At 46.9% G+C, this 25,951-nt stretch overlaps 1 protein-coding gene across 1 annotated transcript; it reads right to left on the reverse strand.

Annotated features, from left to right (window-relative positions):
* Positions 1 to 421: 421 nt before the first annotated feature.
* On the reverse strand, positions 422 to 25,907 carry mRpL53 (mitochondrial ribosomal protein L53). The gene is made up of 3 exons (XM_050185262.3): positions 25,671 to 25,907; positions 9,702 to 9,814; positions 422 to 714 (listed from the first exon to the last, which is right to left on the reverse strand). The coding sequence occupies exons 1-3, from the start codon at positions 25,793 to 25,795 to the stop codon at positions 614 to 616; spliced, it is 339 nt and encodes a 112-aa protein (XP_050041219.1). The 5' UTR covers positions 25,796 to 25,907; the 3' UTR covers positions 422 to 613.
* Between the last annotated feature and the right edge of the window lie 44 nt (positions 25,908 to 25,951).

The following is a 25,951-nucleotide window of genomic DNA, read 5'->3' on the forward strand; positions in this document are numbered from 1 at the left end:
GGCCGCGTGCATTGCTGACCTACGACAAGGGCCTCTCGAATTTAGTGCTGCGATGAGAAAAATGTCTGAGCTGGAGTGGAGACTCTGTGAAAAAATAGTGTAAGGTACATAGTATAGTACGTATATTTGCAATTACCTGTAAGTACCCTATTTTGGCTAATAAAAGATAGGTGCGAAGACTGTGCACCATTATATTCTTCAAGACAGCAGTCACGGTCAGGAAAGTCTTCGGTGTTCACAAAGAACTTTAATAGCAAGTTGCCGCAGCAGGTTGTTGTTCTTTTTAAAATGCTCGTCAAAGACCTCTGCGCCCACTGTGCGACTTTTTGCGCATCAAACACTCAACAGACGTTTTCGGACATGAAAGGGACTACAAGCAACATCCAAAAGCTACAAATCCTAGAAAGAAAAGACACCGACGTTGAGCCACATAATATTTTATTATTCGACGGGGTGCAGGGTGACAAAGCGCGATAGGAGAAAGGCGACGAGGCAGGTGGCGAGCACGAAGCAGGTGGCGAATATGTAGAAGGTCTCCTCGTCAAAGAGGTCCCGGAAAGCGGGCACCTGGCTGTACGCACGCAGGAACAGTTCCGCCTGGGGCGTCAACTTGTCACTGTCCGCCTTGGCCATGGCCCGCCAGACGGCCCACCGCTTGTAGCACTTCCAGGCAGCTCAGGTGGCCGCACCGAACCACGGCTTGACGACCGTCCACTGCGGGCATTCGATTGCTGAAGCGTCGTTCATGCACCTTGCCTTGCCACCCTTGCTACAAAAGCTCACAACAGTGCAGTGTCAAAATTACTTTTATTCAGGCTTTCCCACACCCACCCACGCCTTTTGGCACCACATTGCATGTTGAAACTATTGAATGGTTATAAGTGGATCTATGATGAAGGACACAAGTTTACGAATGAAAAAAAGCGAGAAGTACAGCGAGTCGTTTTCTGGGAATTTAGTTTCAACTGAGAAGGGTCCAAGAATGACTAGAGGCGATCAGGCGAGCACACAGGCCTACATGGGCTACAATGCAAGGAACCTGGCGAGGTCATGTATCTCAGATTGCTGCCCAACGATCTTTAGTTTATTCCTATTTTTGTCCGCTTTGGCTGCCAGTGCAATGAAAATGAGAAGGGTCGCAGGGTGTAAATCGTGCGAGCCCTATCAGTCTTAACACTCTGACAACTGCAGGGGCAAGTTCACTGACTGTAACATGGGGTTGCCATCTATCTAGACCTATTTACATCGTTTGGGGTTTGTAGTTTACCCCAAACAATAACCAAGGTCGATCTTCACTTTAAACAGCTCTATTGGTGCATCGTGGCACGCAGCACGTGTGATTGCTTTTGAATTTCATCTTGCACAAAAACAGGTAATCAAGCCTACTGGCCACCACAAAGAAAGCAAGCAAATGTGCTACCGTCGCGCCGCCGCCGGTTATCCGGTACTCTTCGCTGATGGTGGCGGGATGGCATGACAGTCTACGGAACTTGCGAATAGGACTGGCCTTTGTATCCGGGGCCGGCGGACCTTGCGATCAGTCCGCAGCTCATAATAAAACGTCTGTATTCGTCGACACTATCGTCTGCACATTTATGTCACTCATAAGTGACAGTACAATTAGTTTTACTGGCGCCGTCGGCAGCGATGATAAAACACGCTAGCCAGGCAAGCCACTTCACATGGACAATTGCTGACCACTTGCAAGTCGAAATCACGCCAATGATTTTACTATTTCGTGCAATGTTTTCTAACATGCAGACTTTCGAGGTCACTTTACGGGTTATTTCATGTCAGAAACAAATTGTAGCCAATTTTTGTGCCACCGTCTCGACCAGGGAGAAAAAAAGCACCGGGATGATCGGAGTGGTGAGGCTTGCTCGTCAGCCCCACCCTGCCGGGTTTGCTATGTGCCACGCTATCAGCGCTGTCATTGGCTGCAGCCGTCCGATCGATGCGGCACTTGTTCGAACTAAAGCCCTCTCCATACACGTTTTCAAAAGAGCATGGATGGAGGGGATCTTTATTACTTTTTGAAATGAGATCAGGATGCCTTAGAACATGCACGTATAAAGCGAGATATAAGAAGGAAGAGGAAGCATGTGCCTGTTGTGGTGAAGGAACATGTTGTATTAGAATGTCAAAATATCTGCCCAGCGGTTGATTTAAGAATCACTGGCCTCCTTGAAGCTGTTGGGTTCAGCAAGAGCAGGAGGAAAGTAAACATGTCCACAACAGAGATTAGTAAGAGGCGACAGGAAGGTTTGTGGAAGTAGGGAAATGACAAAACGGAGGCACACAGAAACAAAGTTCACAAAAGGGGTTCCAAAACTTTGGTTATGGGAATTCATTGTGGGTTTTGTTTTTCCCTTTTCTTTCTTTAACATAGGTAGGACATTAGGCAATCAAAATAACAAGAGCATGGTGGCGCGACCCACCGCCCCGTCCCAAAGGGGAAGCTCATAACATCCATCCATTCAGGGGCTTTAGTTCGAACCGGTGCAAGCACATCCAGCGAGTTGGTCACGCATACAGCATGGGAACAACAACTGAGAAAGAGAGCACATGCAAGCAGCACGGCAGCCAACGCAAACTCGTGACTACAGTGTACTAGAAGGGGCAGTGGAACGAACGAAGCGGCTGCGTGCCGCGCCGACAGGCGATCGTAGCGGCGGCACTGTCATCGCTCACTACTGCAACTGTTGAGAGCGTCTGCATTTGGCACGCACGTACAGTGGCCGGCGGAAGCGTGTAGTTGCGTGTTCTTAGCGTGGTTAACGCATCCATGAGTGCTAAGCAGCGTCTCAACTGCTGCTACGCGCCAGGGTGCACGACTGGATATGCACAGGCAAAAAATGCACAAAGACATTCCCTGTTTAAGGCACCTGCCAATCTAGAAAGAAGGCGACAATGGGAGAGAAATTTGCACAGGGCCAACAACCACTCACTGAAGACAGTGCAGTTTGTAAGCTTCACTTTGAGCAGCGCTAAAGCATAAGAGACTTTGGTTACTGTGCTTCGATTATGTGACCTCCGTAGGGCCTGTGTTCATCTCTGCCCCTGAACCGAGCGGAAGGTGCCTGAAGATCACCTCTGACACCACTGAGGCACGAACTGCACGAGTGGTTCTCCTGAGCATACTAAAGAATGCAGGTGTGTAGCCCGTCTCTCCAAGCAAAGTCGTGTATTCCAAAGCCACTGAAAGTGGTTTACTTTTTCTTCCAACAGCTTGCACTGTCTTCTCGCTGTATTCTGTTAGTGAAGTTCTAGCCCAAGCAAGCGGATGCTTGCTTATGACAAAGCTTTCTATAATAAATTGTTTTTACGCATAAACAAGATCATTCTTTGTACACAGTGCAACGCTTGTACACTACACTCAAAATTCTAAGGTTGTTGAGCCCCTCATAACATCGAAAACAAGTCATTTTTAAACAGTGCATTGCCTGTATAAGGAAAACACCCTTTACCAACATTCTTCCGACAAGATAATGTTCACAGCACGACAGTTATTTCAGGTACCGCTAACTTCAGATGACACGGATAATGATGCCAAGATTATTAAGCTCCAATGTACCGATCACTCAGTATTATTTTCTATATTTTTCATATTTTCCACCAATCGTCCTGACTTCAATCCAAGAAATGATTTGCCCTATCTCTCAAGGGCGTTTATGGAGCAGGCATTCAATGCTTTGACGTTTCAGTCATCAAGCATTACGAAAACATGTACTAGAGATGAATGACAGGCACAAAGTAAGCTGCATCAAACAGAGTGCCAGGAAGCGTCAGAAGTGCATAGCCATGCAGGAAGGAAAGAAATCTAGGAGGGAGCGTCACGATTCCGCTAGCCTCGGCAAGCAAACTCTGAAGCCACCCCTCCCGCTGTCCAGGGGCTTGTGCACGGTGCCTTTTGGGTAGGAATAAGCCCACATGGTTGCTGGGCCATTAGTAATTGTTTGGTACGTGGTAACCCAGCCTGAAGTCAAAGGTACGGAGGCACGTAGGAAGTATAGCATGTGGGCTTCTGCTACCGCATGCGTCGTTCATTTCAAATGCAGTGCCTTTAAACATGGAGAAAGACTCAGGAGCCAGACCCACGGCAACATAATGTTCAAAGCACCACTTGCGCTTACCACTGCCATTCATCAGCACTCTCACCTCGAAACCTGTCCAGGGTATGCCCGATGGAGCATGGTCTACTGTTTCGTCAAATCAGCTGTTGTGTACCATAAACTGCGGTGCGTATTATCGTGCTAATTTTTGTTCTGCTGTCTTGCACCTATACAGGACGAGATGAGATGTTTTGAGGGATAGTTATTTGTCGCGTTGTTCATTAGTAAAAGGTCCTGCTGTGTGTCTTTCATTGCGAAATAAATAAATAGCATTAGCCTGCACTCCAAAATCATCGCCTTTTATTGAGATTTACGTGCACTATTTTGTAAGATAGTGTAGTGCAACGTCGTTACGCTGCGGAAACACGCACGCCTATTGAGTTCTCACCGGTCTGTTGAGAGGCAGAATGCACTGAACAGAACGGCAGCATCTACTGGGACTGTCCCATCAATCACCCAGCGGACACAAGTGGCTCGACAGAAGAAATAGAGGTTCACGCAGTTGGTGCAGTCTCGGACCTGGTAAGCAGAAAAGCTCTTGACCGCTTAGTTGCCACAACTGCAAGTGACCCGGAGTTAGAAAAAGTGATGCGCTATATCAGCGGCAGCGACAATCTTGGTGGCTGCATGAAACCTTTTGCTACTGAGCTGTCACTAATAGAAGGAGTGGTGCTAAAAGGAACCAAAGTACTTGTTCCAAAGTCGATGAGGAACGAAATACTTCAACGTATACACGAAGGGCACTTGGGCATAAACAAATGCAAAGCACGAGCCCGACGATTGGCGTTTTGGCCCGGAATTAATGCAGATATTGAAACGATGTTGAAAAGTTGCGCCGTCTGCTGAAAGTATGCATACAGGCAACCAAGCGAGCCTTTTATGCTCAGACCAACGCCGGGCCACGCTTTGTACAGAGTTGGCGTTGATATCTTTCAGCATGGGGGAGGCTCGTACTTGTGCGTGTTCGATGCGCAGTCAAACTTCCCGGAAGTGGAAAAACTGGGCGACACCACGTCGAGCACGATCCTTGCCAAATTGAGCTGCATTTTTGCGCGATATGGAATCCCAGTCGAAGTATGCAGTAACAACGGCCCCCAGTTCACGTCTCACGAGTTTGCCACCTTTGCGTCCAGGTATGATTTCAAGCACGTGACATCTAGTCCTGGCTTTCCACAGTCCAATGGACTAGCGGAGAAAGGCGTCCAGATAGTAAAACGGATCATGAAAAAAACACAAGAAAATCACGACGACTTCTGGCTGGGCCTGCTCAGCTACCGATCTACACCACTGGAGCACGGTCGTTCCCCGGGTGAGCTGTTGCAAGGCAGGAGACTACGAACCAGGCTTCCAGACTTCAGCTCGCAACCTAAAAATTTTGTGTCTAAGCATAGACAACTTGGCACACACAGAACGGACCTACCAGTACTCCGAAAAGGGGATGTGGTGAGGATCCGAGATAAAGCATGGACCCGCAAAGCGCAGGTCGTGGGACCGGCTGCGCCTAGGTCCTATCGCATTGTTACTGAAGGTGACCAAGTACTTCGTCGGAATCGGAGACACCTAATTACAACGCGTGAGCCATTTCGACAAGATGACCTCAACAGCGATGAGCCGGAAAGCGAGGACGACCAGCCGGTAACATCCCCAACTGGAGTGCCAGCAAGCCCGACTCAACTTACAACACCGATCCCAAGACGGTCTAGGCGGATAACTCGTCAGCCAAGACGGCTGCAGTACGACCACAATTTCAATCAAGTGCATTGTGTATCTCGGCTTTATCCAACTATTAAACAGAGAAAGATGTATCGTGCAGACTACGCATGCGTCACATGTATCGGCCTGAACTGACTGACAGCACGAAGATTACGGCAACACATGCCTGTGAATGCCGATGACGATATATACCCTGCGTGTTTCCTGAATAAACGTTCTTTTCATTCTTGGATCCCGTCCATACGATACAAAGATGAGATGAATTTTTTTCACACGGGAAAGCAGTTGCTGTGGACCCTGGATGCTTGCTTGATCGCCTCCCCATGTTTGCAGGGGCAAAAAACATTATTTCCCAGAAGATACCCCCAAACATGATGAATTGCCATAAAAAGGGTGGCTTGGTTGCCTTCACACATTTGCAAGATTAAAGGTTTCCTCATTTCCCTGAAACCGCCCTGAAATGCAACCAGTTGTCCTTGATGTGGTCCACCCTGTTTGTTGAGCCCAATGCCAGTTACAAGACGCTTCCATTTGCTACAGCCTTGGCTGCTGCTTGAACGGCCAGCCACGTGGTGGTTTGGTGCGACTGACATAGCACAGACTCCACTGCCTCACACACTTGAATTCCTTCACTAACCTTGGCGTGGGTTTGCCATGTCTACCATGTGCACAAATTCCGAAACCCCCTCAGCAGAACCGACCAAAGCGAGCAGACTAAATCTACTGCTTGCCTATCACGTGGGGGCATATTTCCCATCATCCCATTTCTCAAAATTTTTTATGACTGGGCTTGACTAGGCTTTTATGACTAAGCTTATGACTAGGCATGATTAGGCTTTTATGACTAGGCTTATGACTAGTCGCCGTCAAACATGCCAGGCGTAGTTGTACCACTCAACAGTTGTACACTCTATCGTGGCGTAGTGTTTCTTCAGTTGTTTACAGGCCCTGTCCATTGATGTCAATGTTGCAAGGTGCTGCCTTCTGCGACTGGCTGTGCGCACATACTTCAAAGTTAATTTAAATATGTTCTAAGCTATATTTGCCGTTTATATTTGCAGACGATGTGTGTGTGTCCACATAAATTGATCTCACAAGTTAACTCGACTTCAAAATTCTGTCGGTACTTCTTCAATGTATAAGCATGATCAAAATTTCGGACACCTTAAGGCATGCCGTTTAATCATTCTGAACCGTCTGCATAACTGCGTGCCAATTTGACCACCAAGTTGAGTGGAAATGGCAATATTTTGGCTGTGATACGCTGCTGGCATTGCCATGGCATGGTCATCAGCCATGTTGATGACACCTCCTCAAAATTGAAACTAGCAAAGCCTAGTTAATTCAGCACAGACTGCACCCCAAACTGTAGGGCAAGCAAACCCTGGCAAAGCATTTGTGAGTCCCGCGGTGTTGGTTCTGTGCATCCGGCATTTGTTCACTCATGTGTTAATAGCAACAAGGTCCCGGCAACTTGACATTGTTTAAATGACGGTGACTCCACCCTCGATGTCTGCAAGGTCAATGACTGTTTCTAAAGAAAGCCAGTCATCATTCAGCTACGATAGCGCGGTCGCCTTCTGGGACGCAATTTCGTAGCAATGCATTACACTCGATTCGATGTGCCACCCTTATCGTCCGTTCATGGCCGGCTGAAAAGGCATCGCCACAACATCGAAGTCCTGTTATGTGGCTGAAGAGTCAGTGCATTCATTGATTGTATTTTCATCTATCTATGGCAACAGCATGACAATGGTAGAGATTGACAGACTGAGTAGACAAGGACTGACCAGATCATAGGCAAACGTATGTGCGTGCAGGAACATGTTGACAAACTTTAGCTTTATTTTTGGACAATCCCTTTTGGAATACTTTTACTACATTTCACGTGACTAGCACCAGACACGTCAATGGACAATAGCCATTGTAGAACAGTGCCAATGCTGTTGTTCGCAAATGCAAATGCGTTTGAGAGAGTTTTGACAGTGCGAAGTTACCGAACGATAAGTGCAGCAATACTCTCCTGGCCAAGCACTGCGCATGCACGCACTTTACGGAAAGACTTTTCGTACGGCATAATAGACGGTAAGGAGTCGTTAAGGCTTGTCTCGCATCGTGTTTTGCAAGCTGAGCCGCACCAAGCCAAAAAATAGTGAAAAACTGGCATTGGCCCCAGAGTCCACACCATGCATGTGTGCGTCTCGCATGCTTTTTTTCACCGTGATAGGGCCAAGGCACAAGTTAACTTTAATTCACCTTCCGAGACGTGACGAAGTGGCAGCAAGTATGACAGTCCTTCTTACTGGAAGATAAACTTGAGCTGAACTGAACTTGTGGCCATACACTTGGTAACAGATGAGTAATATATTCAAGCCAAATGAGAAAAAAAAAAGAATATTAAAAAAAGCTAAAATAATAAAAAAAAACCAGTAAACATGGCAAAAAACTTCGGGTTGGTGGTGTCACCTAGTTACGCAGAGTTTACGTGGAGGGGAAGCAGAGATACCTATATTCTACTTATGTGCTGGTGTAAAGTGTCGGCAGCGGTGCAATTTACAACAAACAGTTCTTTTTTATATACATTTCTTAAACAAAAGCACTTATGTAAAAAAAAAAATGTTTTACGCGTTGTAGGACAGTTTTACGCGTTGTAGGACAGTGTCACATAATGTCGCTACCGGCCTTGTGACTGGCGTCTACACTTGCCGTAATCCAAGATTTCCATAAAGAATAATGTGTATATTCTAGTATTTGCCAAAATGAATATTTTGAGCTCAGCACATAATTATTGTATTCTATAAGGCCTGAATGTTAGCCACTATCATCATTGTAACGTTACCCTATGCATCGAGCCGCACATATAGCTAAAACATCTTCGGTCATCGTGGTAGGTTAGTACGGAACAGTAATACCGTACCATATAGCGCACTTACCGTATGGTAATATAACACTGGTAAAACTCTCTAGTGAGGCGAAATTCCCCAAAGTGATCGTATTCCAAAAGTAGTCATCCGAGAATGCAGCAAATTTTTTTAACCACTCGTGAAATAGTCACTTGTGTTTTGGTAAATTTGGATGTTTCAAACTCCCGATTATTTGGACTTTTAGGCAGTTCATGTCCAGCCTGAATTATCAGTCGGCAACAAGATAAGGCAAAGTTTGATTTATTAAGCTGCTTCAGTCATGCAACATAGAGTGTGGGTGTAGGCCTGCTGGTGATGCATGATTTGGAAAGTTACTACAAAGAATACAAGAAACTTGAAGAAAGGGACAACATGAGGCGGTGCATGCTACGCATGTCTGCAGCCCACTGCAGCCAGAGACGTATTGCACAGCCGCTAAGTTTGGTCCACTTAAGCACAAAATTGTGTTTTTTATGGAGATGGCACAGGAAATCTTGTTAGGCACAATTTGGCACAGGCATGCAAGCACTTGCATATACTAGTAGTAGGCAGGCATATAATAGCTCACTAGGAGGAATATACTAGCTCATATACTAGCAGTGACTACATTGGTTATTCAGCTAAGCTGCACAGCACTCATGATGTTAATCCACAAAATTTCCAGAAAAAGCAACTGCAAGTACTGACAGAACACAGAAAAAGCGACAGCACAGACAGCACCACATATACAGCAGCGTGGTGTCTCAAACCACAAGTCGCTGCAAAAGACCCCGCACCTCACAACCCCTTGCGAGAATGTTTTTGCTATTCGCTTATTACTCCTTCGTATTCTGGATAACTTGGGCTACAACAACATTCACTGAAGCTCTGCACATCTATCTACACTGCCATCAAAAGTGGCGTGCAAGTACACAGACCAATCACTAGAGCAACAAAGATCCCCGAGCTTGGCAGCAGGAAGGTACCTACTTACAGAGTGCAATCTCAATGGTAGGTTCTGATCGGTCGCACAACACTTCCGTCTTGACGGCACACTCAGGGTTGGTCAACCGCACTCGTGATGTACTCACGTGGAATAGGAAGTCCCTGCACAGAAAGTACTTTTCCTTAAGACAACATTTTTATAGATACACTACTTGCTTTGCTGCCAGACAGGCATGACCGTCAGCCTATTGTTTATGACCACTGCAGAATGATCACCTCTCCCAGCCATCTTCAATTACTCTCGTCTTGCACTATCCGATTTCAACTTGTGACGCAAATTTCATAATTTCATTCCCCACCCAATTTTCTGTCATCCTAAATTGCACTTCCTTTCCTTTGGCATTCGCACTGTAGCTCTAATGGTCCACCGGCTACCTGTCCTACGTATTACATGGCCTCCCCAGCTTCATTTCTTTCTTTAATTGTCAATTAGATTATCGGCTGTCCCCATTTCCTCTCAAATTCACACTTCTCTCTTCCTGTCTCTTAACATTACGCTAAACATTTTTCATTCCATCACTTTCTCCATGGTCTTTAAATCGTTCTTGAGCTTCTTTATCAACGTACACGTTTCAGGCCCTTATGTTAGCACCGGTAGAACGCAATGATTGTACACTTCTTTCGATGACAGTGGTAAGGATTTGGTAATGCCTGCTGTATGCACTCAAGCCTATTTTTATTCGTCTGTAAATTTCCTTCTCCTGATCAGGGTCCCCTGTGAGTAATTGAACTGAATAACCGTACCCCCACACAGACTTTAGAGGCTGACTGGCGATCATGAATTCTCTTTCCCTAGACAGGCTATTGAACATTACCTTTGTCTTGTGCATATTAATCTTCAACCCTACTCTCATGCTCTCTCAAACAGGTATACATGTACTGCCCTTCAGTAGCCCCACAGGGCTTTGGCAAGCTTGTTTTCTGTAATAGTGTTGAAAATAAAGTGGTATTTAAGTATTACTTCAAGCAGGGGCTATACTCATCTGCAACATTTAGGTCAGCGTTAGGTTAAACAAGGTTGCCACATGAAAAAATATAGTGGCAAAGGCAACAAAATGACAATTATAACACAAATGGCAAGAATAAATTTTCAAAGATTACCTAAAGCAGAACAGCGGTGAAGCCAGTCGAGTCAAAAACAAGTGGGACACAACTTAAAGGGGCTCTGAACCACTTTTTATCAAAGAGAAGGCATTTGAAGTTAAAATAGGCTATTTCAGAAATACTTTGCCGCAAAAAGTACTTCCATGCATTCAGTAGAAGCGGAATTATTGGCAGTCAAACACGGCCTCCACTGCGCTCCTGTTCTTTCTTCAATGCCTTGCACTGCGAAGGTTACGGCCCAGTGAACCGTGACCACAATGCTCCGCCTTCTAAATGTCACCGTGGCGCCCAGTTCAAATTTCATTTTGGAAACGTTATGACTTCCGCCTTTGGTGTCTACGACGGGCTAAACATAAGCCAAACGCGGTTGTCCTCGGAAAGCCACTGTGCGCTTAGCCAGTGGACTCGTGGCGGCACTCCATGACGGCCACGATATTTACACCATGTAGCCGATCGCAGCTTGATGTCAGCTTTCAGCCGATGGCAACCGTCTAAGGGGATGAAGAGATAAGCCGTCCACAAGACAGTGAGGACAGGGCCTGCTGACGAAAAGAGCGTATTTGAGAGAAAGGTGACTTGGCAATCCGCTTGCGAGCTCCATGCACCACGTACGACTGCAAAACTTAGCTGAGATGTTCACAGCAGCATATGGTACCCACAGACTATGCTATATCACCAATCCTGAGGGGTGGTTCAGGGGCCCCTTAAGGTGGCATTACTAAATAAAGAAAAGAAAAACATCTTGGAGCCCTGCGTCACTTCACACATCACTGAACACTAGTGTGGAATTTCAGCACCCTCCAAGAATGGCAGCAAATACAGTGTGCATTAACACAGTTAAGAGCTCATGCATAGTGGTAACTCTGCATATGCACCGTAAATCATGTGTTAGCTAAAAAAATTTTGCCAGAACCCATCACCTCACAATGACTGTCGACGGTACTGCATTAGCACTGAGCCAATATAGCAACACCTTGTAGGGCCACCATTGAAACAGGTTATATATAAGGTGTGTACTGCAGCAAGACTCCTCTTTCACCCTTCCCTAAAAACAATTGGTGCCATCTAGCGCTGCCGCTGCGAAGCCCGCACATGGTCTCCAAATGCGTGGCGCAGTGGTGCATGCGAACGCTAGTGGCATGAAGCAGCTGGGCTCCTCTGTCGTGCTTCCTTCAAGTCCGCGTGTACACTCCAAGACAAGAATGGTGTGCCGGTGCCTCCAAACGTTGAAAATTGCTCTCTCGCTTGTCGCACACTCAGTGGCACATACTCAGTGACCCAAGTTAGCGAGAGGTTCATTGAAGAGCGACACATAGGCACTTACCCAATGCGTTTGTGGCACAGCCTGCTAATTTGTCAGGCTGCTATCCTTGAGGAACCCTTATGAGATGGGCTCGATTCCACTCAGCAATGAAGAAATTTTAGGGATCTTTATTGTCAATGAAGAGAGCCGCATTCCCATTGGCACGTGCCTAGTTACCCACGTTGGCGTCAGAGGCGTTTATTGAAGAGCGACACACACCTACTGGCACATACCCCGTGACCCAAGTTGGCCTCAAAGAGGTTCTTGGAGACTAGCACAGTGGTGCATACACAGTGACCCAAGTCAGTGTCAAAGAGTTTCTTCAAACAGCAGTACCTACCGGTTCCCACGTATATAGTGACCCGTGTTGGCGTGAAAGAGGTTCGTTGAAGAGCGGCATGTATGTATAAACTGCCACATGCTCAGTGACCCATATTGGTCCGATGGTTGGTTTCAAACTCTGTTACCTGCGCACTGCAGCCCTATGTGCTGCCCATTCGACCACGAACTACCCAGTGACCCATTAGACAGGAAAATGGATAGATACAAACAAACATACATACCGTATTTACACAATTGTAAGTCGACCTATCTTTTTAATTTGAAAATCTCAAGTGGGGGGTCGACTTACAATCAAAACCAAAACATGGCACTGCCAAAAAAGCGAGACCAACAAGATATTAGGGGAGCTACAATGTAGTTACAATTTTATGTTTGCTCTATGGCCCTACCCGTAGCTTTTCGCTATCCTGTGTGTTTGTTCGCTTTTCGGAAGGGTTTTGAAATATTTTTGAGTTTTACAGTGCACACAACACTCATGGGGGGGGGGGGGGTGTCGGTGGTTGATAGAAGTGCTGCTGTTCCATTCACGGCTGCACCCTATGAATGGCGGCGCTTGCGGGCAGTATCAATAGTTCATGGAAGAGCAGACACCGCTCACATGTTTCTTTTTACCTGTATTCAATTTGACTTATTCGATTCGATTTGATTATTCGATTTGACTGCCGGCTACGTGCTACTACCATGCTTCCTCAGTGCTTCCAGGCCCACTAAACATTCGGCGCTCATTCACAGCAGCGTTCAAGAGGGCTGCCATCGTTTACGTCGAAGAAAGAAATCACTATGCAGCGGGCTGCAAGTTCAATGTTTCTGAACGGGTGGTGCGGGAGTGGCAACTGCAGCGATGCAAAATTTTCACCTGTGGCGGCGAGGGAAGAATTTCCCACGGGCCGAAGTCTGGACACTTTTCGTAGCTGTAGGCCAAGCTTGCGGCGAACGTCGCTGAAATGCACGATTGGTCCCTGCCAGTGAAGTGCGACGTGGTCATGAAACAAGCTCGGATCTTCACCTTTTAAGGACCTGCTCCGCCATGAGTACGAGTGGCTGGTGGCAGAAGACCACGAGCTTACGCCAACCGGATCTGTCAAAAGAGCCTCCCTGATGGCTACATGTGGTTGGTGCATTTGGCGTGGGCTGCTGTTCCACAAGATGTCGTAGTGCTGTCGTTTGCCAAATGTGGAATTTCGCTGGACGATGATGTGCTGTGGGACCATAGCAGCGATGACGATGGCAGCACTAGTGAGGACAATGGCACAAGTGAAGACGAGTGGTCCTGTGACCATGTCAGCTACTAATAAATTTTAGTTATCAAATGCGCCCTCGGGTATGCTCTTCTTTTTTTTCCTGTCACACGCGATATGGGGGCTCAACTTACATTCGAGTCGACTTACAATCGTGTAAATACGGTAGACAGATAGAAACATATACATAGCCCCCGTAAAGTGCGTAAAGTACCCCAAGAATCCTAGGGCATTAAGAAGTTATGCAGATCCAATGCACATACGGAAACCTTTGTGAAGTGAAGCTTTTATGTAGCAGTTAATGAAATGCTTTGTGATTGTTCATATTCTGCATGCAGTGTTTTGCAGCGCGGCAACTATGCACGGGCCTCACAAGACTCCCTCCATGTGACCCCCACAACTGTCTGGAATCGGCTCACTATGCTATGACACTGGCAAACCACTTTACTGTGGTCTAGTCACTTTTCTTGGCATGAAACCAACAGAGCAGACATGCCAAACACCAGTGAATTAGGCATAGAACGCTTTGCTTTAATCATGCACTTGGAGGTGTGTACTTGTTGCAGTGTAGATATACATACATATATATATTTTTTTTTCCGCTTCTGCAGAGAACAGAGTGGGCCACAGACAAATATGTAGGGGCAGTACACGAGACTACACACATGATTAGTTTTACGAACCACTGTGTTAGCTATTTGGCAGCAGCCATGCTGAGCAAAGTTTGGGAGGGTTTGCAAAGAAAGCTTCACTTTACAACACATATAGCGAGCAGCACACATTGTGGCCTTCTTCAAGTAAATATATTCAAGCAGTGACAGGGAGCGCTGGTGGCCAGAAGTAACAAGAAAGAAGAACAGCACCTAGCAGCTGTACCCCCATCATCATCAACATCATAAACCTATTTTAGGCCCAATGCAGGATGAAGGCCTCTCCCTCCGATCTCCAATTACCCTCGCTGCGCCAACGAATTCCAACTTGTGCCTGCGAATTTATTAATTTCATCACCCCACCTAGTCTTTTGCCATCCTCGACTGCGTATTACCGACGCATTACATGACCTGCCCAGCTTCATTTCTTTCCCTTAATGTAGATTAGAATATTGGCTATGCCCATTTGCTCTCTGATCCCCACCGTTCTTTCCATCTCTTAACATTAATCCTCCCATTCTTCGTTCCATCACTCTTTGTGCAGTTCTTAACATGTTTTCGAGCTTCTTTGTCAGTCCTCAAGTTTCTGCCCCATATGTAAGCACTGGTAGAATGCATTGACTGTACACCTTTCTTTTTAGTGATAATGGCAAGCTTCCCATAAGGGTCTGAGTATGTTTGCCGTATGCGCTCCAACCCAATTTTATTCTTCTGTAAATTTCCTTCTCATGATAAGAGTACCCTGTGAGTAATCGTCCTAGGTAAATGCATTCCTTCGCATACTCTAGAGGCTGACTAGCGATCCTGAACTCTTGCTCCCTTGCCAGGCTATTGATCATCATCTTTGTTCTCTGCATATTAATCTTCAACCCCACTCTCACACTCCCTCTGCAAAGGTCCTCAATAATTCTTTGTAACTCGTCGCCAGTGTTGCTGAATAGGTCAATGTCATCTGCAAACCGAAGGTTGCCAAGCTATTCGCCGTTGATCCTTAACCCTAAGCCGTCCCAACTTAATAGCTTGAATACTTCTTCCTAGCATGCAGTGAATAACATTGGAGAGATTGTGTCTTCTTGTCTGACCCCTTTCTTTATAGGTATCTTCCTACTTTTCCTGCGAAGAATTAGGGTAGCTGTGGGATTTTTGTAGATATTTTCCAAGACATTTATGTAAGCCAACTCTTACTTCTTGATTGCATAGTGCCTCTATAACTGCTGGTATCTCCACTGAATCAAATGCCTTTTCGTAATGTATGAAAACCATGTAGACAGTTAGATTGTACTCTGCTGATTTCTCGATTACCTGATTGATTACATGGATGTGATCTATTGTGCAGTATCCTTCTGAAGCCAGCCTGTTCCCTTGGTTGACTTTGCATCCAGACTAGTTCACTTGTATTAAGTTTTCTCGTACTTGCTGTTGGCAAGCCATCTGCCGATTTTTCTTGGGGCGTGATGCAGTCTATTTTCGTCCTAATCTGGTAACCCAGCAAACGTTCTGCCGGTGACTTGCCATCCTCCCAGAGTGTTCAACGGTACCTGAGCAAAAAACAATCCAACCGTGTTTTCAAGTCCTTTCCCAGATTTTTCTTTAGTCGTTCCTTGATTGTGTGCACCGCTTTTTTGGCTAACCCATTAGATAGTGGGTGACAGGGTGCTGTTGTGAGTTGTATCTTGTTACGTGCCAGGAACTCGCGGAAGACTATGCCCGCAAGTTGTGGTCCATTGTCAGACACAAACATTTTTGAAAGTCCAAACCGTGCAAATATCAAGCTTAGTGCTCTGACCGTGGTTTCCGACGTGGCAACCTTCAGTGGATCTGCTACAATCCATTTTGTTTCCGAGTCTACACTTACCAAGACCACGTGTCGATCCAATGGACCTGCAAAATCATTGTCCAGACGGCTCCATTTTTCCCCGGTCGCCAGCGACATCGTCGGTGCCTGTACAGGTGGCATTACAGAAGCCTGCGCACAAACATAGCATGATCTCACCAGTCGCTCAATCTCAGAGTCTAGTCCCGGGTACCTAAATAGCGTCCTGGCTGTATTCTTCATGGAAAGCATACCGGGATGAGTTTCAAGTAGCAGGCTTAGTGCACGTCTTCTTGCCGCCAAGGGTAAAACAATGCGATGCCCCCAATATACCCAACTGTCACTTACAGCCAGTTCCATCCTTCTGTTGAAATACAGTCGGTAGTCCTCGTGATCCTGTGGGCGAAACAGCAGCCACCCCTTTAAAATCGATTGTCTGACCTGTTAAGAGTGGTGTCTTCACCGGTCTCTTGTTTCACCTCTCAGGCACATATTGTCGTTCCTTCCAGGCCTTGGGAAAACAAAACGTACTCCTATGCGCCGTGATGGCGATTTCGGGGCTCTGTAGCCAGCAGTGGCAATCAGCTGAGGGCATCGGCATTTGAATGCTCACTGCCCTTACGGTACTGCAACGCATAGCTGTAGTTGCCGAGGAACAAGGCCCAACGCTGAATTCTGGTGACCGCCAGTGGTGGTATCGCCTTCCTTGGATTGAACAAACCAGTCAGAGGTTTGTGGTCCCTCACTAGGACGAACTGATGTCCGTACAGGTAGTGCTTAAACCATGCAACGCCAAACACGAGTGCTAGAGCCTCTTATACCATCTGCGAGTAATTACATTCTGCCCTTGTGAGCTTCCTGGAGAGGAACCCAAACGGAACACCATTGATGTGGTGGGACAAGACAGCTCTATTCCAACTGGTGACGCATCGGACTCAAGCCGCAACGGCTTATCAGGATCAAAATGGGCCAGGAACTTGGAAGCCTCCATTGCCTCCTTAACTTGCCGACAACATTCTTTGTGTTCCTGCTTTCACTGCCACCTGGCTCCATTCGCGAGAAGGGTGTAGTGGGGAGCCAGCAAGGTGGCTAGATTCAGCAGGAACTTGCCGTAATAATTTACAAGATCTAAGAAGGCTTTCAGCTCGCTCACCGAAGTGGGTTCTGGCGCTTCGAGAACGGCCTTTATGTTCTTGTCCTTTGGCAGCAGTCCGTTAACGTCAATACGATGGCCAAGAAATGTGACTTCGCTTTGCCGAAATTAGCATTTTTCCTTATGCAATCGGGGACCATACTCCCATAGTCTCTGAAGGACTTTGCATAGCCGTTACATGTCGTTCTCCTTTACCGCGATGATATCATCATCCAGATATACCTGCATGCCTGGAATATCACCCAGCAGCCCGTCCATCTGTCTCTGAAATGTGGCTGGTGCAGAGCTTATGCCAAAAGGTAGTCGTTTAAAGCAGAAAAGGCCCTTTTGAGTGTTAAGGATCACTATCTTCTGGGCATCCTCATCCAGTGGTAACTGGTGGTAGGTCTAGCATAGGTCCAATGTCGTGAAAACATCCCCGCCGTTCAGCTTTGCAAAAATGTCATCCACTCGTGGCAAAGGATACTGGTTAGTCACTGTGGCCAGATTGACTGTCATCTGAAAATCCCCGCTAATTCTGAGCGACCCACCACTCTTTAAAATGGGTACAAGCGGTGTTGCCCACCCTGTTGTTTTCACCGGCATAAGGACGTCTTCTGCAACTAGCTGGTCCAACGCTTCCAACATCTCTGTCAAAGCATAAGGTACCGTACGGACCTTGAAAAACCACGGACATGCATTTTCTTTTAACTGAAATGTCACGGTGGTCCCTTGGAAAGTTCCAAGACCTTGAGCAAATACATCAGCATGCTCACTGAATAGTGCTTCTAATTCCGTGTTCGCTCCATTGGACTTGATTGGTTGCACACTCGTGACCAAATTCCTCAGCTGGGGCACACCGACCTCGTTAAAAGTGTTTATCGTCTCTGCCACATAGCGACGGTCCTTGGCTGTTGACCACTATGACCGTGTCAGGAATATCTTTCCCATCGCACATGGCCGTCATGCTTAGTTGTCCAAGCACTGGAAGTTTGCCCAATAGGCAGGACAGCTTTAGCTGCGTTTTCCGAAATGGCAGCCACTTCTACTGAAATTATGCTTACAGGTGATCCCATGCCCGCCAGCACTGTTAGAGCGACGTTGTTCCAGCTGATGACTTTGTAAATTGGTTTAACCTTGCGGATGCTGGCCTCTTGATAAACAGCCTCTATTGTGTATAGGGCCCCGTTATCGTCCGAGGTTGCTCTGTCTTCAGCTGTCATTGCGTACGAACCCCGACACCATCCATCTGTGTATGACCTCTGCTGTCGGCGGCCAGATGTGGTTGACTGACACATTCAGCTCAGGTGGCCTCGTTTGCCGCACCTGTAGCACACTGTGCGCAGGTATTTACATTCATTGTCAGCATGTCTTTCACTACCACACCATCCACACAGGCCACGTATATCCGGCTTTGGCTGAAAATTCCCCATACGGCTCTTTTGCCGTGTAAAATTTACAGAACATTGCTCTGTAAAGTGCATCATCCTGCCATTCTCAGCCGCTTTGTGCCGCAATTGCAAGTCGCCGCCGCTCCGCTGTGGCTTAGCGGGGCCGCTCGGAGTGGAGCGTACCGTAAAGACGTTCAACTAAAACACTCTAATAAAACATTCTCCATCATTTCCCTAGCTTTACCGCAGCAAACACATGCTTCTTCCTTGTATCTCGCTTTATAAGCGTGTGTTCTAAGACATCTTGTTCTTGCTTCGAGAAGTAAAGAGCTTCAATTTGAGTTACCATAAACTGTTTCTTTCCCCGATTTTGTTTTTTCCTCTTAAGTGGTTACTCATAAGCAGGTTTCTTTTCCATTGCCGCTACCCATGAGATTGTCTTCTCAGCTTGACTTTCTGCTTGTTCTTTGTTGCCATGTTGCTCACTATACCGGTAACGTACTTGCTGGTAAGCTTCCCAGTTCTTTGCCTTCACTGTGAGTCAATGTATTTCCTGTACAAATATCCGAACACTTTTCCAGCCCATTTACTTTATTCCATATTCCTCAGTCATTAGAAATATATGAATGCTATGAGCATCCCCTTCAGAACGGGGTGGTGGGTTGCGCCACCAAGCTCTTGTTTTATTGCCTAATGTCCTACCTAGGCTAAAAAAGGGGGAAAAAACGATAAATTCCTATATGCAAACTTTCTGAACCCCTACTGTGAACTTTTTCGTATGCCTTCATTGTTCGTCGTTTCCCTATTTCCACCGATCTTTCAATCATCTCTAATTATTCTCTATTGCAGGCATGTTTACTCTCCCCCTGCTCTCGCTGAAGCCAAGGGCTTCAAGAAGGCCAGAGGTGCCTAAATCGACCGCTTTGCAGATATCTTCACATTCTAATAAAACGTGCTCCATTGTTTCCCTAGCTTTTACGCAGCAAGCACATACTTCTTCTTCCTGATCTCGCTTCAAAAAGTAAAGAGCTTCCCTTTGAGTTATCATAAATTGTTTCTCTCCCGATTTCGTTATTTCGTTTTCCTCTCAAGTAGTTACTCATAGCAGGTTTCTTTTTTATTTCCGCCACCCATGAGATTATCTTAACCTCTCTGATTTCTCCTTGACGTTCCTTGTTGCCATGTTGCTCATCATAAAGGTTGTATACTTGCTGGTAAGCTTCCTAGTTCTTTTCCAGCTGAAACAACGCCTCTCTGGGGAAAGAAACAAATGCAAAACCGAATCTGAACTTACATCGCAACAGTGGGCAGCTGGATATTTTGATATTTGAGCGAATAAATGCATGAACACACCAATTTATTTATTTATTACAATATCCTTAGGGCCAAGAGGGGCATTACAGAGGGAGTGGGTGAAAAAAAGAAAGTACAAGCACAAATCGAAAATTATAATGCAAATGCCTGTTCAATGATGTGCTTGGTGATGGCTGTCTTGAAGGATGGCGTGTCTTTAATGCAGGCAATAAGAGGTGGAAGGTGGTTCCACTCTGTGCTAGTCTTAGCTACGAAAGACTTAAAAAGCACATTCGTTTTGCAGCTAGGGATGATCAACTTTATGCAGATGATCAACACGTGACGACATATATGACTGGATTGAAGAAAAAAATTTATGTTTTAGTGTCTGGGTTTGGTCATGAAAAAAAATGCTGTGGAAAAGACTAAGGCATGCAATTTTTCTGCGAACTGCAAGATTAGCTGAACCAAGTTTTGATTTCATTAAAAAAACACTAGCTATGCGAGGATAATTCGAAAGGATGAAGCGAGCTGAGCAATTCTAAACACATTCTATAGCCTCGATTGAAGTGAGTTGTACAGAATCCCAGATGGATGATGCATATTCTAGCTTAGGCCATATTAGTGTTTGATACAAAAGTAACTTCAGATGGGGTGGAGCTTGAAAGAAGCTGCTGCACATGTAGCCAAGGGTGTGGTTCACATTGTTAGTGACATATTCGATGTGCATGCGTCAGGATAAGTTAGCAATGTGAACACCAAGATATTTATAAAATAGTTCACTCTCAAGTGAAACTCCATTAATCTTGTAACCGAATGTTCTGGACAGATTAGATTGGCATGAGATGGATATAGCTTTACACTTAGACGGGTCAAGAATCATACACTATCGCTCACACCAATTCAACACGTTGTCAAGATCAGAGGGGCACAACTATCGTTATGGTCATTTATTGCACGAAAATGAACACAGTCATCAGCAAAAAGCTTAAGGGAAGAGTTAATTCCAATCGGAGGGTCATTAATATAAATTAGAAAGAGTAAAGGGCCCAAAACAGAACCTTCGGGAACACCAGATGTTACGGCACAAGGTGATAATGAGTTGTTAGCTGATACAAATTGAGAGCGGTTAGTCAAGCAACATTAAATTCATTTGAAAAGATTGGGGCCAATATTCAGAGAACTAATTTTAAGGAGTAATTGATGTGACACCTTATCAAAAGCCTTATCAAAAGCCTAGAAGGATACATTCGGTTAGCAAACCACTATGTAAAGACGATGCTAAGATATTAGTGAAAGAGTTGAGTCACGCAAGAAAAATTCTTTCGAAAACCATGCTGACAAGACCTGAAGAAAGAGTTGCTTTCAAGAAAAGAAATGAGATTAGAATATATAATGTGCTCTAGAAGTTTACAGGGAATGCTTGATAATGAAACAGGCCTGCAGTTAAGAGGAGAATTCGCATTATCTTGTTTGAAGAATGGAACCACTCTCGCTACCTTCCAATCAGCCGGCATTGTGGAGTGTTCAACAGACTGGGTGAAAAGGTGCGCTAAGTATACGCTGGAATAAACAGCAGTATTTTTCAAAAACTTTGAATTAATGTGGTCAACACCGCAACTAGACGATAACTTGAGGCCCTGTATTAATGTCCAATACCTGTGAAACCGGCGACAATGGGGTCCACTGGGGAAAAAATCACGCTTAAAGGGATACAGAATAAAAATCGAAGAATATAGAGAAAGCCCCACAATTGCATTCCTAAGACACGATTGCTATAGTATATAGTCATTATTCGGGTTACTTTTGAGCGGATGGCTTTATTTTTGACTCTCTATGAGCGGCCACCGCGTCACTCGCAAAGCGCTCCCGACAACAAGCCGGCGGATCTGACGTCACACCTACCCCCAGCAGCCGCGGAGCGAGCTGGCCGGCTGCGCAGTTTTGTTTTCCTCGCGCTGCGCAGTGCAATATGCAAAGTTCTAGTGAGAGCGATAGCATGAGCGGAACTTATGACTCCGACTTGGATGAGCGGCCTACTGAACGACCACGAACGATAAAGGCGTATGCCTACGATCCGTCCGCGTCGTCAAGCGAAATTGACGACGACCCGCCGCAGCAGTCCCCCTCCGCGGTGCCGAGAGAGCCTGGACCAGCAAAGTGGTGTTTACACTGTGCATTCCATGTACACGCGTTCGCCTCGAGAGATCAGGGGCGGCATCATAGGTGGACACCAGATATAAACGCGGTTGCGGCGGCTCGGATCGCAAGCTCGCACCTGTCACGAATGAGTTAGCTAGACCAGAGGCGCACGCCTCATTGACAGTTTTGCATGCGTGGCGGTGCGCCCAGCGTGATTCACTCACGCAAACGCTTTGCCATGTTTGGCTTCAACAGAGCGAGGACGCTTATGCCTCAGGCTATGCAATGTCAGGCGACGTAAGGAATTTACTCAGCGTTCCGCGCAAAGCGGCTTGCTCCGCCCGCTTGGATGGATAGCTGCTAGCGCGTAAAACATGAAAGCCACCAATGCACAATACAGGTGTCGTGAGTACACACTGTACAAAAAAAAAAAAAAGAAAAACGTAGAAATCGTTGAAGATATTGACGCGTGTAGACCTTCCCTGTACCTACGCCCTCGGAGCAGGTGTGGCCGGCGGCGTGAGCATAACAGTCGGCTGCCGACTCTCGCGCGGCATCAGACGAAAATACCCGCCCCCTCACAAACAACTAAATAGAGAAGACGCCGTAGCATGGCGGCAGCTACAAACGGGAACATTCCCGTGCCTAAACATGCTAAGTAAGATCTACCCCACGCAGTACGAGAGCAAGTGCCCATGGTGTGGAGACAAACCAACCCTATACCATACCACATGGGCTTGCCAGAAAATAGATGGGCTAGCCATAATAAAAAACCCGAGTGCGGAACAGTGGGAGAGGATGCTATCCAGCGACATCCTGAAAGTCCAACAAGGACTAGTAAGGCGTGCACGCAGGGCAGCTACCCTCAGCGGAGCCCTGGACTAGGGGAACCGACCCTGGAGAGAAGATGGAAGACTCCATCTGCAGCCGCAAAAATCACTGCAAAATAGAGAAAATAAACGTTTTTCATCATCATCATCATCTCGCGCGGCAGGTGCTTGATGCGCGCAAGTAGCTGTTTTGAGAATAGATGCGATGAAGCAACGGGTGAGGATTGAAGCCAGGCATGTGCAGTAACTGAAATGCGCCTCTGTAAGCGGGAAACGTCTTGTTACTGACGGAGTGAACGAGTACATGCGCAGCGGTTTCAGCATCCCGTTGTTTCATCGCAGCCGAGCACTCCTTCCCTTGGTGCACACGAGATGGCGCCACCAGTCTCATGTCAGCAATTTTTTTTTCGTCAGCCGTCGCTTCAGACTATCTTCAGACGATGCGGATTTCGATTCATTCTGGCAGAATTGGCCAAACATCTGGCTCAGAACGTCGTAGAAATGACAAATTACGGTCAAACGGCACCTGTGCGCAAAACTACAGCGTGAACGAGTACGCGAGAAAAAGACTACCGCTGCCTGCCGTTTTCACATGCGCACAGCAGACCCACGGCATTTTGCGGCGTTGACACGGCTGCTCCACACATCAAACCACAAATCCACGAGATGAAAGACGAGGTTTTCGAACAGCTCACACGAGGAAGCGGTACGAATAGGACGGTGGAACAAAGAAAGCGCGTTGCTGCAAACGTCAACTCGCCCCTTCGCGCGCTCAGTGTGGACGATCGCTCGCAATAGGCAGGTTGCGCACGTAGTTCCCGCGCCTACTAGGGCGCCCCTCGCGGCGGTGAGCGCGGAACCGGCAGGATACGACCGGCTCGCTTGCGTTCGGAAAGCCTGTATGTGCACTGTTTCGCGCGTAGCTGTTGCCTTTTCTGAGCAATGCCGAAGTGCAGTCCGAGCTGTTGAGTAGTGGGCTGCAACAGCACGTACACCAACTCACGAGGAACAAAGTTTTGCAGGTTTCCAAGCCGACCACATGAACCAGAACGGCGTCAACACTGGATAGCGCTCGTCCGACGGCATAAGCTGTTTTATGTTCCGGCGTTATGCCAATTGCGTTATAACGCTGAATTCTTTGCTTTTCACTGCCTGCAGTGCGTACCAGGATATGCAGCAAACAAAGTAGTTTGTTCCCACACTACACCGCAGTAAAGATGTGGAACTCTTTCCCAATCCTCTCCCATTCAAACAGCGCTAGGGCTTGCTGAGAGATTTAAGGAGGGGTTGCAGCCGGCTGAGCTGGCATACACCCTTCTGCGCCCAGCATATCAACGAAGGGGCAGGTGAGATCACCAAAATTTTTGACAACGTGGTTTATTGGAACCTCCTTTGCACGCAATGAAAAATCGCAACATAAAAGTATCGCGCTTCCAGTAGCTTGGGCGAAAATATTTTCCCAGCGTAGTCTAACAACTGGTAAGTTCATCCCCTTTTTTTGTGTTTGGGGAGAGCAACGTTAGAATACCTCTGGTAGGTCTTACGAGTCGTTCGTACGCCCCACGTTCTTGGATGAAATGTTTTGGATTCGTATTTGCCGTCCTGTATGTACAGGGAAACTACCGCGGCGTCCTTGCACTTCCCTGCGATACCAGCACGGCAATCGCAGCTCCCCGCTAGGATTTGTCTGCTGTCGCCGATCTTCAAGAATCAATGTCGCCTATAATTTCATGCGTCCACACCATAGATAACGAAGTAACTTAAGCTGAGCTTCACGCATCTCGCTGGTGCATTATTTTTCGTTTGCGGAATAAACCTAGCAGCCACTTCCGATCAGTGCGAGTTCAGCACTTCGCTCACGCCGTAGACGTGCCCCACTTCAAATAGACGACTTCCTTTCTCTAAATTCTTTTCCCTAAAAAAGCTATGAAGATCTTGTAATTCCCGAAACCCGGTTAAAATAATATCGGCACGCTGTTTCGCGCCATCGCTACCGTTTGACAGGACGCCAAACACGCAGCGCGGGCTGCTGACGCCGCGAGTAATCCTACCACATTCGCGCAACTATTCGTCAGATGGCGCTAGGGGTCGGAAAGACAGGGCGCCGCCTAGCACTTGCAACGTGCCCATGGGCCTCGAGGTGGGTAAACGTGACGTGATATCCGGTTTTGCCAGAGCTTTCGGAGGAGGCCGGTAGGTGCTGTGATTTGAGAAATATTCACTAAAATAATTACTTTTCGCTCACTTCTACTCAGAAAGAGTGTTGTTTTGGTCGCTCTCGGTGCAACAGCTATCACTGGAGACAGAAATCTCGGCGACAAATTTTTTATTCACTATACCTTTAAGCACTTCAGGGGCCACATCAAAAGAACAATCAGAAAACGATTTCGCAAAAGCGACGTTTAAGGCAGCACAACAGTCATCACTTGTCACAGTATTCCCAGCGCTAGCAAAAAGCTGAATGACATTTCGAATAACGCAGGAGGGAGCCTAACGCCAACTGCAACTCCGGGGAGGGTGGTCTAGCTTGCACAGGTGGAGTGATATGTTTGGCAGGCACTGAATTAACTATCCGATCCTGCGTCGAAAACCCGGCATATGGGTGCGTCTAATATGGCCACTTCGGCCGCTCCATGCGGCCTTCGTGACCATGCATGCAATTCGCGGCGCACGCCTCAGTAAGGATCGCGCGCAGCCGGTCGCGAGCTGTAGTGACCCACCTCACCGGAGTCGCATTGCTGTGAAACGGGTCAATTCTGACCGTCACTCTCTTGAAGGGCTCCAGGTGCAATGCTTTTGCTGCTTGACCGACGGCCTGCCGCAGAACCCTTACGGCGGTGGACATGATGGCAAAACAAGCATGGACGGCTACGAAGAAGAACAAAAAACAGTCAATGGTGCTTTGCGCTCACCCAACGGTCAAGAGAGTGCCTCAGCTTTTTTTTTTTATGTACAGACGGAATCACGCTTTCCTCGTGCACTGCCTCCTTCATGAGGATGA

This window comes from Dermacentor andersoni, chromosome 4, assembly GCF_023375885.2.
Source record: "Dermacentor andersoni chromosome 4, qqDerAnde1_hic_scaffold, whole genome shotgun sequence".
NCBI lineage: Eukaryota > Metazoa > Arthropoda > Arachnida > Ixodida > Ixodidae > Dermacentor > Dermacentor andersoni.

Bases quoted from the DNA above. Each gene is read 5' to 3' on its own strand.
- mRpL53 (XM_050185262.3), bottom strand. From the start codon at position 25,795: ATGTCCACCGCCGTAAGGGTTCTGCGGCAGGCCGTCGGTCAAGCAGCA. The intron at 9,815-25,670 runs GTGGGTCACTAC...CTTTCTGTGCAG, and splicing joins AGCAATGCGACTCCGGTGAG to GGACTTCCTATTCCACGTGA. The intron at 715-9,701 runs GTAAGTAGGTAC...GAATGCCCGCAG, and splicing joins TACCATTGAGATTGCACTCT to TGGACGGTCGTCAAGCCGTG.